The following is a 14,056-nucleotide window of genomic DNA, read 5'->3' as shown; positions in this document are numbered from 1 at the left end:
CTCTTGTCCCCTGACTGCCTCCTCCTGAGATTCCCCACATCCTAACTGGCCCCCTAGGACCCTACCCCCACCCCCTGACAGCCCCCCCCCCAGAACTCCTGACCCATCTAAACCCCTCTGCTCCCTGTCCCCTGACAGCCCCTCCTGGGACCCCTGCTCCTAACTGCCCTCCAGAACCCCACCCCCTACCTAAGCCTCCCTGTTCCTTATCCCCTAACTGCCCCTTCCTAAGACCCCTCTCCCTAACTGCCCCCCAGGACCCTACCCCCTACCTGTACCCTGACTGCCCAAAACCTTACACCCCAACCCCCAGACAGCCCCCCCCCCAGAACTCCCAAACACCCCCCGCTCCTTGTCCCCTAACTGCCCCCTCCTGAGACCCCCCCCTGTACTCTGCCTTACACCCCCAACCCCCAGACAGCCCCCCCCCGAACTCCCTGACCCATCCAACCCTCCCCCCTGCTCCCTGTCTCTTGATTACCCCCCCCCCCCGAACCTCCCTGCCGCTTCTCTGGCCCCCTGCCCCCTTACTGTGCTGCAGAGCAGCGCGCTCCACAGCGGGGGAGGGCAGCAGGCTCGGAGCTCCAGGCGAACGGCCGGCGATCTGTGAGTGCAGGGCGGGGGGAGGAAGGGGGAGGAGGGGAGTGGTGTCAAGTTTCAGGAGAGAGGAGGGGGAAGTGCAAGCAGGGCTCTGGCTCTGGCTGTTGGAGCACCGGCTGCTCTGTAAGCCGCGCGCACGCTCTGCATGGGAGGGGGGAGGAGGGGAAGTCCGGACATTGACAAATTCCCCCCGGACGCTATTTTTAACCCGAAAAAGCCGGACATGTCCGGGGGAATCCGGACGAATGGTAACCCTAGGTTAGGGACCTAACTCTGACTGCACTTCTTGATCTAGCCAGTGAAATTCCATGATCTAAAACTGTCTTTAGAACCCAAGTGGCCTCTTGAGCTGGATTTCCACAGTTGAAAAATTAAAAGGAGAAACTTGTTTCATGCGATACCCCACTGATTCGGATGAACCCGAGACAGAGCCTCTTCTCTCTAATGAAATAACCAGACAGAATCTGTCCATAGACAGCGATAAAAGAGATGCACATTGACCCATACGCAGCACCCCAGCAGAAAATGAAGAATGTCCAACACCTAGCTGGCTAGTGTGTTTGCCACCATCGATGGCTAAAGGGGCATGACGCTTCTTCTCCAAGTAACATACTTCTGCCTTGCATCGTGGTGGCTCATTGTGTTGGCTGTATGACCATTTACCCACCACTGATGCCAGCTACGTGTGTTTTCTAGGAAGGCAAGATAAACTCTAAAGTAATAATATGGGTGGGAATTTCAAAAGTGCTTAGTGTTGGCCTCACTCTGTTTCCATGGAAATCCAAAGTAAAGCTGCCCTTACCTTCAGTAGGAACAGAGTTAGCCCAGAACTGAGTGCTTTGAAAATCCCATTGACATAAATATTCATAACATCTTATTTAACCTACTTTGTTATTGTTGGTGACATAACCTCCTTTCTTTAATCTCCGTAGATTATTTTTGCGCTTGTAATAGGAACGCAAATGTGGATCATGTAGACTTCTATATTTTGTTGTCATTAAGCGACAGTAAGGATCACCAAGATCAAAGCCACTAGGAGGTTGATAAAGCTGTAAAAATATATATTCAAAAGTATTAACAGAATATTACCTATCTGAAAAAGAGATAAAGAAGTTTCACAGTTCCTAAACACACTGACCAACAATTTCAAACAGGGGGCTGGATTAATTCCTGCTTTCAGCAGTTGCACTAGGTATGATATTTTTACCCAAACGAAAGAGTGCTGTATTTGTGGTACTCTTAACGTGAGAATAACTTGTGTCTTAATTTTAAATTTGTTGGCTTTTGGATGACTGCTCTACTGGCTGCAGTACTGAGAACTAATTATTTTGGATATTTATAGAGAATTTCAGTTGCTCTATTAACGTTTAAAAATGTATGTCTATAGACACAATTTTGCCCCTGTTCATGTCTTTCTCTGGAAATTCTTCATGTCTTTCTCTGCAGTTGCAAAATTGTGGATGCTGTTCATGGTAGATGCAGGACTGGACTTGCAAAAATGGAAACCTGGTTTGAAAATCCCTAAGATTTTATTCAGCTATTTTGAGTTAATATAAAATTCTGTAGTCATTCAGAAAAACTACAGGTAAAATTCTTTAGATGTTCTTTTTCTTCAGTTTTCAATATATTGTTCCAAAACAATACACCTCTACCTCGATATAACGCTGTCCTTGGGAGCCAGAAAATCTTACCATGTTATGGGTGAAACCACATTATATCGAACTTGCTTTGATCCACTGGAGTGCGGGCCCCCCCCGCCCACTCCGGAGCACTGCTTTACCGCATTATATCCAAATTTGTGTTATATTGGGTCATGTTATATCGGGGTAGAGGTGTATATGGTCGAGACTGGGGCTGGTTGTACAAGGAGACTGGTCCCGGGAGACAGTGGGGGAAACACAGAGGAACATGGAGCTAATTGGCTGAGACAGGGTGAAGAACACTGACATCAGATGTGGTTCTGGAGGCGGGCGGGGAGCAGGGGAGACTGGTACTGACTGGAGAAGGAGTCTGGGACTGGAAACCAGTAGGAGAAAACATAAAAAGGGGAGAAGAAAGGAGATCTGACAAGGAGCTATAACAATAGCTACTGTAACAATTCTGACCAGGAGCTGAGATGTGGGTGGCGGGAGAACTGGGGCTGGCTGGCATAGGTAACTATTATTCTGGCATTTCTTAAATTTCGAGTGCTTGATTTTTCAACCTTAATAATGTTCTTTCAAGATCATTTTTGTGTATGTGTAATAGGATATAAGATGTTAAGACATATAAAAGAGTAAAGAGACCAGTTTCCAGAAAGGGATTTACCTTATCATATAAATTAATTACAGTAAATTCCATGCCAAAAAATATTGCAATGCAATAGTAAACTAGAAAATATTACCACGTGTAAGAACCTAGGAATTTCCCTTCCAGGTCAGACCATGGGTCCATTTAGCTAAGTATTCGGTCTCCCAAGGGGCTAGTGCCAGCTGCTTCAGAGGAAGGTACAAGAAACTATGCAGTGGACAGTTATTAAATCTTCTGTGATGGGGTACAACAGGCATTTACTGCCTTACTGACACTCTGTTGGTTGCAATACCCAGTTCCACGAAGTGGTCCTTTAAGAAGAGAAGGGCAGTGAGTTTGGACCTCCAGTGGTTTCCTAGAAAGGCCTCCTTGGGTCAGCAGCTGATGAAACTAGTGAAACTTGGTTCTCCAGCAATTAGAAGAGGTGGGAGTCAGAAGAGGCCAATCAGGACCCAGCAGACCAGCTAAAAAGGTCTAGCTGCTTTGTAATGCTACACTAAACACCTAGAAGCAACTAGATTTGGAAGCCGCTACTACAGCTGAATTTAGTAATGCCGTATCTAGATCTTATGCTTTTGACAATTCTGCTAAATCTAGCAACAGTAGCAGCTTTGAAATCTAGCATTACTTCTAAGACTAGCAACAACTGTTACCAGGTTTACTAGTCATGCTAAATTTAGCCTGCCTAACTGGAAGCTGAACAATAATGTCCTAATCATCATTCTTAAAGAAAATGATTCCATACTTACTGATTTTGGGGGGCGGGGGGGGGAATATTTTATGGGTGGAGAACAGCTTGGAATTTCATTCAGATACATTTATTTAAAACACACAAATGACTGGAACTAATATATCAGCTAAAAACGGCATGAAAAAGAACTAAGCCTTACTAGAAATTTTCTCTGAATCTTGGGGCTTGTCTACATGGCACATGAGCACTATAGTTGCCATATTTAGCAACTGTTGTCACATGTGATAGTAATGCCAAATGTTTACATACTACTGTAGTTTTCTTAATGTTAATTTTTTAGTTCAGGGAGAGTCAAACTGTGGGTCAGGACCCCAAAGTGGGTCTTCACCACATTTTAATGGGTTCACCAAAGCTGGTGTTGGCCCTGGGCCCCAGCAAGTCTGAAGCCCAAGCCCCACTGCCCAGGGATAAGGTTACATGCCCTCCACCCAGGGCAGAAGCCCTTGGGCTTCACTTTGCCCCGCCCCCACCACTGCCCGCAGGGCCGGCGCTTCCATTTAGGCGACCTAGGGTGCCAGGATTTGGGGGGGGCGGCATTGCCCGCAGGGCCAGCGCTTCCATTTAGGTGACCTAGGTAGTCACCTAGGGCGCCAGGATTTGGGGGGGCGGCATTTTGCTGCCCTCAGTGGCAATTCAGCGGCGGAGGGGGGGTGTCCTTCCACGCTCCGGGTCTTCAGCGGCAATTCTGCGGCGGGTCCTTCACTCGCTCCCGGACCCACCGCCGAAGTGCCCCGAAGACCGGGAACGCAGAAGGACCCCCCGCCGCAGAATTGCCGACGACGACTGGGAGCGCGGAAGGAATCCCGCGTAGGGCGCCAAAAACCCTGGCGCCGCTCCAGCCTGCCCGTGGTGGCGGGACTTGGGCAGTGGGACTTGGGCAGGCTCGGTCTTCGGTCCCCTCTCCTGGGGTCGTGTGGTAATTTTCTTTTGTCAGAAGGGGGTCACGGTGCAATGAAATTTGAGAACTATTGTTTTAGTTCATAATTAGGGCCCTACCAAATTCACGGCCATGAAAAACGTTTCACGGACTGTGAAATCTGGTCTCCCGCTGTGAAATCTGCTCTTTTGTGTGCTTTTACCCTATACTATACAGATTTCACAGGGGAGACCAGCATTTCTCAAACTGGGGTCCTGACCCAAAAGGGAGTTGCAGGGGGGTCACAAGGTCATTTGAGAGGGATCGCAGTATTGTCACACTGCCTTTAGAGCTGGGTGGCTGGAGAGTGGCAGCTGTTGACCGGGCGCCAAGCTCTGAAGGCAGTGCCCCACCAGCAGACGTGCAGAAGTAAGGGTGGCAATACCATATCATGCCACCCTTACTTCTGCGCTGCTGCCTTCAGAGCTGGGTGGCCAGAGAGTGGCGGCTGCTGACTGAGGGCCCAGCTCTGCAGGCAGCAGCACATAAGCAAGGATGGCAATACCATACCATGCCATCTTTACTTCTGTGCTGCTGCTGGTGGCTACCTGCCTTCAGAGCTGGGCAGTTGGAGAGTGGCGGCTGCTGGCCAGGAGCCCAGCTCTGAAGGCAGAGCCACTGCCAGCAACAGCACAGAACTATGGGTAGCACCACCACAACTCCCCCTACAATAATCTTGCAACTCCCCCCCAGTTCCTTTTTGGATCAGAACCCCTACAATTATAACACCATGAAATTTCACCTTTAAATGGCTGAAATAATGAAATTTACTATTTTTTAAATCCTATGACCGTGAAATTGACCAAAATGGACCATGTATTTGGTAGGGCCCTATTCATTATTCTTGACTATGGGGAAATATGCCAAATACAAGAGGAAGTACAGAGTTGAATGGGAAAAGATGAATGAAATGAAATGAAATTATGGTTGAAGCAAAGTCCAAGTAATGAGGATTCAGCTTACTTTACTGCATGGAGAACAGAGCTGTGACCACAGCTAAATGACATAAGAAAGCATGCTATCAAAAGTTCCAAGTATAACAGTACTATGATCCCCATTACATCAGGGCCATCACAGCCAAGACTGGAAGATTCAAAATTTACTGCTAAGAAGGAGTCAGTGAAAGAACTGAAATAGTAACTGCTGCCATATTGCATGTCTTTTATCTATTAGGGCAGTTGATCACGTGGTTGATTTTGTTGAGGACAAAAATGCCTGAAGAAATTATATCTAAGCACTGCACTCATCAAAAATGTGATTTGTCTTTGTTTTGCTGATGGACTGTATAAGGATATTGGAAATTCAAACTTTTCTCTTCTAGTAGATGAATATATTGATGTTGCAGTTTAAAAGAGTGTGTGTGTGTGTGTGTGTGTGTGTGTGTGTGTGTGTGTGTGTGTGTGTGTGTGTGTGTGTGTGTGTGTGTGTCTTACTATAGCAATTCCTTACAGAAGATCATTACTGGTTTCTTAAGTTTGGTTCCAGTCATCTCAACAACAGCAGATGATATCTTCTCTGCTCTTGAGAAATTTGAGAAAAATTAACATAAACATTGAAAATTGTATTGGAATTGACACAGATGGTGCCAATATATGTGAATCCAGTCAGTCACTCTTCACCAAAAGTGCAGAAAAAGTGTCCAAATTTGGTATTGTTCAGTGTGTTTGTCACACAGTTCATCTCAGTGCTTGCAAAGCAATCAAAGAAATTCTGTCTTGTATTGACTTTTCATGAGGGAAACATATTCTTGGTTTAAAGTGAGCACAACGCCTCATGAAGCATACCAATAAATATACACTCTTATCAATGATGGCGAAACTCCTGCAGTGTTTGTTCAGTTTTCTCAGACAAGACGACTGTCTGGTTCTGAAGCCATAGTCAGAATCCTTGATTCTTGGATTGAAATCAAAACATATTTCCAATTCGCAAGTTCTCGTGAGCATTGCTGAATAGCTCGAATACTCAGTGACATGGATAGTGATGAGAGTAATAGGCTGTATCTCCTGTTTCCGAGGTCAGTCTTATCTGAGTTTCTGCTCAATAATTTGCTTTTCCAGAAAACAGAAGTAGATAATTCTCTTTATTGAAAAAGTTTAAAGCATTTGCCTTTTCTCTGTTGAAATGCATCTTTCACCCAGTGCATGTCAGACTGCATGTCAACCTAGATTTTGTTTCCATTTACCTCCCTCTTGACAAGGTTGACTTAATTTTGAATGTCACATTGAATTACAAGCAGTGAGCTTTGATCCTGCTTTCAAGACTACTTTGAAAGAAAGGTGTTCCAATTTTCAGCAAGTAGTTGTGGCAGAAGTTTTGAAGAGACTTCCTCCAGCACTCACTGTACTTCACAAAATCAAACACTTCTCTGTCTCATTGTTTGAACCAAATTAGTCAAGTGACTTTCTAAGAACTGCCATTAGAATTACATTTTGCCCAGTGTGAAATGTCAGACCTGGAGAACCAGTGGTGCAATTTGATATTAATAGATTGGACTGCGACAGCTGGACCAATCCCAACTGATGCTGCCACTTTCTGATGCAAAGTGAAAGACTACAAAGATCCACTTGGCAGACGTCCTTTTGATGAAATTTCACAGTATGCACTGAACATACTATCTCTGACAATAAGTAATGTTGTAATTGAGAGTCTTTTCTACAATGAATTTGGTAAATAGCACTAGATTTTGGTTTTGTAGTTTTTGTACCTACTTTCAAATAAACTAAGTACTTTTCTCACCTGACTGGTAAAAACTCTAGCTTTGATGTTGGCAACACTGCTTTTATCAAATGATAGTTCTGGGTGAAGCAAGAAGAGCAGAGGAAGGATCTTTCCTTTCCCTTAAACCAAGAAGCCAGGCTTGATAAGAGTCTATTTCTGACTGCATTCAATGAGAGACTTTTGATTTACTTTGTGGCATGTAAGGCCGAGGCTATCCTGAGTTACACATTAATTGGAATACTGAAAATTAGCGAGCTCACTTCACAAGATGCCCACTGGCTCAGGCAAGCTGGTGACACTTTCCCATGGGAGGAAGTTTCCTCTTACCCCCATTACTTAGAGGCTGACTAGAGACTTGGAGGTAGTATCTTTAAAGAACCTCAGTTATGACTGATAGCATGAAAATGGCTGAAAAGTTATCGCCTTGCAAGAAAGTTACAAGAGTTTTTTTTTTTAATGATTTTTTTTTTTGCTGCCATGAAAATAGAATGCAGTCTCAGAGTGCACTGAGGTGTTCTGACCTCACCTTGAGAACTTAGTGAAATGTCTCCAAGACAGTGAGTGAATTTACAAAGGACTCCTGAATCCTGAGCAAGTTATATATAGAAGAGAAGATGAAACTAAAGAGTAGAAAGACAATTTCTGTGTGAGGAAGATGACCAGGCCAATGACACACACTGTGCTGGTGTTGTTGACATGTGCAAAATATGACAGACAAAAACAACAGATAACTCAGTGAAGGCTTCAGCTAAAAGCACTGAAAGAGCTGGGTATTCTGAGGAGCCAAGAGACCTAAGAGAAACACAATGTTCACCAAAGCCAAGGACTATGTAGATGGCAAAGAACTGGAAACATTTAATGGCTTCAACCAGTGGGGCACTCCTCTGCTGAGTGAGTCAGTCAGTCATCTGACCAGAATAAATGGAACTGGACAAGAAACAGGATCATAACTGAAATCAATGGAAGTTGCAGAGTGTTAGAACCTCTGACAATTATGCCACTAATTTAGCTTCTGAAATATGGATTTAGGTGCCTAAATTTAGGCCATCAGGTTTGAATATTTTAGTGTTAGAGTTCAGATGTGTGGCAAACAGATCCACCTGGAGAAACCGATTTATCTTTAAATCAGACATATGAAGAAGTTAGTCAAGCAGTGATTTACAGGGGAATTTAAAGGAGCACCTGAGTGTTCCATGCTGAAAATCTTTTTCAGTTCAGGTCTTTCTGCTAGAAGGCTTGCTAGAGCTTGCAACACTTGTTCAGAAACCTCATGCCACCTGAGCTTTCCAGGATGACAGGAAGAAGTCTCCTGGGTTGGGATGGAGTGAAGTGTCTTGGGTCTGAGTGATCATCTCAGTATCATAAGCAGCAAACTGGTAGCTTCTTGATTAGGTAAATGACAAAGAGGTCTACTTCCAGCATCTCCCTAGGAGGGGAAGATTAATCACTTTCAGATCCAGGTATCACTCATGGCAGGGTCTGTTAGCAACTGCCTTGGTCAGTCTGTGACTGTTCTCTTTCCCTGCTGGTTAAGTAGTGACCAGAAATATCTTATGAGGCAAAACCCATTCTCACATCTGCAGGACCTGGTGCCTCCCTGCTTCTTCCTGATTTTCCATTGGAAACAAGACCACCTTTTGGGACACCAAGGCCTGGTCCCCACTAAATCCCCAAATCAGACTAAGGTACGCAAATTCAGCTACGTTAATAACGTAGCTGAATTCGAAGTACCTTAGTCCGAACTTACCGCGGTCCAGACGCGGCAGGAAGTCTCCCCCCGTCGATGCCGCGTACTCCTCTCGGCGAGCTGGAGTACCGGCGCCGACTGTGAGCACTTCTGGGATCGATCCGGGATCAATTTATCGCGTCTTAACCAGACGCGATAAATCGATCCCAGAACATCGATGGCGTGCCGCCGGACCAGCCGGTAAGTGAAGACTAGGCCTTAGTCTCTCAAAGTGCTTAGTAGGCATGGACAGACCTGCTCTCATGTCTAGAACATTTGTGTGTAGTTGCTGTTCCTAGTCTGAAGTCCCTCTGTGTGGTCTCCACATCCCAAGTGGATGTATTCATGGTGATTACAACATGTGCTATTAGAACTGAGAAATCAGGTTCTAGCTGAAGATTGTTCTTGACCGCCACCAGGGCAGAGAGGCCCCAAAGCCATCTGCCACCTGCATGAAATGTGAGAGTCCCTGTGTAGCTCAGGTCCACTGAGGTTGGTTCCTGTGCAGACGTGCAATTCAGTACTGTGAATACTGTTGAGAACAAAAGATCTAACATATGTAGCAAGCTGACAAATCCCCTCCACCAGACTTAAGATATCCTTAATCAAATCCTGGGGTGGGAAAACTTTGAGCTGAACAATTCTACCAGGGCTTCTACTTATTTCAAATGCCTGCTGGGGAACTTTGGGTAGCTTATCATGAACCCTACAGATTTCAGCACCCTGGTGGTTGATTCATGGATGGCAGTTCCAGAAAGGAGAATACATGCACTCCCAACCTGTGCAGATAGACAACATCTTCTGAGCTTTCCATGAACACACATGACACTGACACTGTCCTAGAAGACAGTACATGGAATTGGAAGTGCTGTTCCCCTATTACAGATTTGAGGTATATCCTGTAATTGAGATGTATCCCTATATGCATGAGGTGGGATTTTCAAAGGATCCTAAGGGAATTAAGTACCCAAATTCCTTAGGCTCAATGGAAAATTCCAGCCAAAGCACTGTCCATAATGCATAGCCAGTTGCCTTTCTCTACAAGGGGCATGATCATAGAGCATTATTATTTGATCAGTGCCTCTAAATGGCTAGATAATGATAAAAGCCCTGCTGTCTTTTGGGTACCAGATAGTACTAGTACTTGGAATTCCTTCCTTTTCCCAGTGGCATGGATTTGATGGCTTTCTTTGATTACTTGCAGTATTTTTTCCTTATGAGTAAGTACACAAGAGCAGTAATTCTGCTTAGAAATGCCAGGACATTGTCTGTTAGAGCACTCAAGGACAATAAGGCCTTTGCGGAGAAACAAAATTAATTCTTTGCATCAGTCTTCATGGCTGAGGATGTGAGGGAGATTCCCAAACCTGAGCTATTCTTTTTAGGTGAAAGATCTGAGGAACTGTCCCAGATTGAGGTATCATTAGAGGAGGTTTTGGAACAAATTGATAAACTAAACAGTAATAAGTCACGAGGACCAGATAGTATTCACCCAGGAGTTCTGAAGGAACTCAAATGTGAAACTGCAGAACTACTAACTGTAGTCTATAACCTATCATTTAAATCAGCTTCTGTACCAGATGACTGGAGGATAGCTAATGTGACGCCAATTTTTAAAAAGGGCTCAAGAGGTGATCCCGGCAATTACAGGCCTGTAAGCCTGACTTCAGTACCGGGCAAACTGGTTGAAACTATAATAAAGAACAATATTGTCAGACATATAGATGAACATAATGTATTGGGGAAGAGTCAACGTGGTTTTTGTAAAGGGAAATCATGCCTCACCAATCTACTAGAATTCTTTGAGGGGACCAACAAGCATGTGGACAAGGGGGATCCAGTGGATATAGTGTACTTAGATTTTCAGAAAGCCTTTGACCAGTCCCTGACCAAAGGCTTTTAAGCAAAGTAAGCTGTCATGGGATAAGAGGGTTAAAAGATAGGAAACAAAGGGTTGGAATAAATGGTCAGTTTTCAGAATGGGGAGAGGTAAATAGTGGTGTTCCCCAGGGGTCTGTACTGGGAACAGTCCTATTCAACTTATTCATAAATGATCTGGAAAAAGGGATAAACAGTGAAGTGGCAGAATTTGCAGATGATACAAAATTACTAAAGATAGTTAAAACCCAGGCAGACGGCGAAGAGCTACAAAAGGATGTCTCAAAACTGGGTGACTGAGCAACAAAATGGCAGATGAAATTTAATGTTGATAAATGCAAAGTAATGCACATGGGAAAGCATAATCCCAACTATACATATAAAATGATGGAGTCTAAATTAGCTGTTACCACTCAAGAAAGAGATCTTGGAGTCCTTGTGGATAGTTCTCTGAAAACATCCACTCAATGTGCAGCGGCAGTCAAAAAAGCGAACAGAATGCAAGAAAGGGATAGATAACAGGACAGAAAATATCATGTTGCCTCTATATAAATCCATGGTATGCCCACATCTTGAATACTGTGTGCAGATGTGGTCGCCCCATCTCAAAAAAGATATATTGGACTTGGAAAAGGTTCAGAAAAGGGCAACAAAAATGATTAGGGATATGGAATGGCTTCCATATGAGGAGAGATTAATAAGACTGGGACTTTTCGGCTTGGAAAAGGGACGGCTAAGGGGAGATATGATTGAGGTCTATAAAACCATGACTGGTGTAGAGAAAGTAGATAAGAAAGTATTGTTTACTACTTCTCATAAAACAAGAACTAGGACTCACCAAATGAAATTAATAGGCAGCAGGTTTAAAACAAATAAAAGGCAGTATTTCTTCACACAACACACAGCCAACCTGTAGAACTCCTTGCCAGAGGATGTTGTGAAGGCCAAGACCATAACAGGATTCAAAAAAGAACTAGATAAGTTCATGGAGGATAGGTCCATCAATGGCTATTAGCCAGGATGGGCAGGGATGGTGTCCCTAGCCTCTGTTTGCCAGAAGCTGGGAATGGGTGACGGGATGGCTCACTTGATGATTACCTGTTCTGTTTATTCCCTCTGGGGCACCTGGCATTGGCCACTGTTGGAAGACAGGATACTAGGCTAGATGGACCCTTGGTCTGACCCACTAAGGCCATTCTTATGTTCTTATGTTATTCTCCAACATACTCTGCATATTTAGTGGCAGGAGTGAGAAGTATAGAAAATGAGATGTGTTTTTCCCCCTCTATATTCAATTTTTTACCTTTTCACCCAGATTTGTTCTATAGAACAATGTATTGGAGCCTGGTAGCAAGGGGAGCTTGGCACCAAGTGGCATATCCAAGAGCTGAGTAGGTCCTATGCCTAGTAACTGTCGTCTGTGACTGATCTAGAAAGAGAACACAGTCATGGGATTTCAGGCTGACATTTTAATAATCCATTTGCATTGCAATTATCATAAACAACCCTTTAAGTTTAGTAACTCAAACATTAGTTTCTAGCAGAGAACAAATGGCACAGCTTTCTAAGGGTGAGAGATTTAAAGGCTGGTCTCTATTTCTGAGCACAGAATTTGCAGGTGTAGTTGAGGTCACTAAGATGTCTGTGTGCTGACTACCCTCACATCAGTAACTGAAATGTCTAAAGGCCTGATACAAAGCCCACTGAGATCAGTGGGAAGAAATACATTGCAACTGTGGGTGAAAGCCAGAGGCTGGGATAAAGTGAGACTGAGTATCTAGCCCTAAATCTTTATTTAAAATCTAATCTGTAACGATCCAGGTGACACCAACAAAAAACTCAGAGCAACCCAAGAAGCAAAGACACATTTGTAAAGATTTTTATCATTACATTCAGGAAACTGTGGGCTGGGGTGGGAAGGAAGGACGTGCCCTCCCTGCATGCATCACTGTCCAACTTCTTTAATCAGTATGTCCAGGGTGTGTATCACATTTTCCTTCCCATTGGACTCAAATTTACCACCTCCTCCTCCCTCAGCCCCACCCCTGGAAGCTGAAATCCTCACCCCTTCTCCTCTCTCTCTCTCTCTCCCCCCGCCCCCGCAAGCTCAGCCATCATCTGGTAACTGGCAGAGAGACCATACTCCATGGCAGCCTCCTGCACTGCTCACCTGCTCAATTTCGATCCACTATGCCCTCTGTCTTCCAGTCTGGAGTCCCACCCCTCTACTCCAGCTTCTCCACCATCCTCACAACCCCTGCTCCAATCTCCCCCAGCCTCACCTCCGGCCAATCCCACAGAAAAGCCTCATGCCTCCAGACCAGTTTCCCCACCCAGCCTCACCCGCTCCATGTGCCCGGCACTCACCTCTCCCAGCTGCTCCTCTGGCCTCAACACCTCGTCCGCAGTCTGGGAACCAGCAGAGAGATAGTGCTCCATGGCCGCCTTCAGCATCCTCCAGTTGAGACTCGCCATCTTGGACTTCCAACTGCCGCCTCCAAGTTCTGGCCCCAACTGGGGCCTTTGAGCGGCGGTTCTAGAACTGCTGTGCACTCCTGCCCCATGAGTGTTCTATCACAATGACCTGGCTTCCCTCAAGCCAGGTGGTTTATGTGGCTTTCATCATTTGAGGAGAGATTCATGGAGCAGACTTGCTCCCTGTTCCTGAGTGATGTGCTGTGTCACCAGAGCCTCAAACAGTGGTTTGTCCTGTTCACATTACTCTACCCTGAGGGAAGGCAGGCTGTGGCACAGAATTCCTGCATGACCTGCAGCTTTCTGCTCCTGTCAGCGGCGAAGGTGATTCAGGCAGTGGCTCTACTCTCCATGGCAATGAGGAAGTCTTCAAAACTGCTGGAGGCAACTGCTTTATCTTCCCCCATAACAGTGATATCATTAGGGTGGCACAGGGTTGGCATTCAAACAGCAGATTATTTTGTGAGGTGGAACCTTAAAACCAAAGTTTTCACCGGCACCGAGGTTTGACTTGTCCTGCTTGGCCAAACGTGCCCCACACACATACATACATTGCTCCACCACTTTCTAATCCAGAAGTGGCTGTCTTTCGGTGGAGCTGTATGCACAGAGTCTGTGGAAGGCCATGAATCATTCAGGAATTAAGGTGCTATATAAATGGTAGCCAAAGCCATAAGAGTAGAAAGGAAGCGACTCGCGTAGC

At 45.1% G+C, this 14,056-nt stretch overlaps 1 protein-coding gene across 2 annotated transcripts in view; it reads right to left on the bottom strand.

Annotated features, from left to right (window-relative positions):
- The window catches only part of LOC101941434 (fibrous sheath-interacting protein 2-like), a 75,922-nt gene extending 61,896 nt beyond the window's left edge, over window positions 1–14,026 (bottom strand). Inside the window, exons 1-3 of one of the 2 annotated variants that reach the window (XM_065556480.1) lie at window positions 13,246–14,026; window positions 12,182–12,307; window positions 1,488–1,649 (exon numbers count right to left, since the gene is read on the bottom strand). In XM_065556480.1, coding sequence (XP_065412552.1) covers window positions 1,488–1,649; window positions 12,182–12,307; window positions 13,246–13,353 — 396 coding nt within the window. In that variant the 5' untranslated portion in view covers window positions 13,354–14,026. The remainder of the gene's footprint in view (window positions 1–1,487; window positions 1,650–12,181; window positions 12,308–13,245) is intronic. The other variant, XM_065556481.1, reaches the window with a different exon arrangement.
- Window positions 14,027–14,056: the final 30 nt, after the last annotated feature.

The sequence above is a fragment of the Chrysemys picta genome, chromosome 9, assembly GCF_011386835.1.
Source record: "Chrysemys picta bellii isolate R12L10 chromosome 9, ASM1138683v2, whole genome shotgun sequence".
Classification (NCBI taxonomy): domain Eukaryota; kingdom Metazoa; phylum Chordata; order Testudines; family Emydidae; genus Chrysemys; species Chrysemys picta.
Note: the sequence above shows the minus strand (reverse complement) of the source record. Positions and strands in the feature narration are given on the sequence as shown.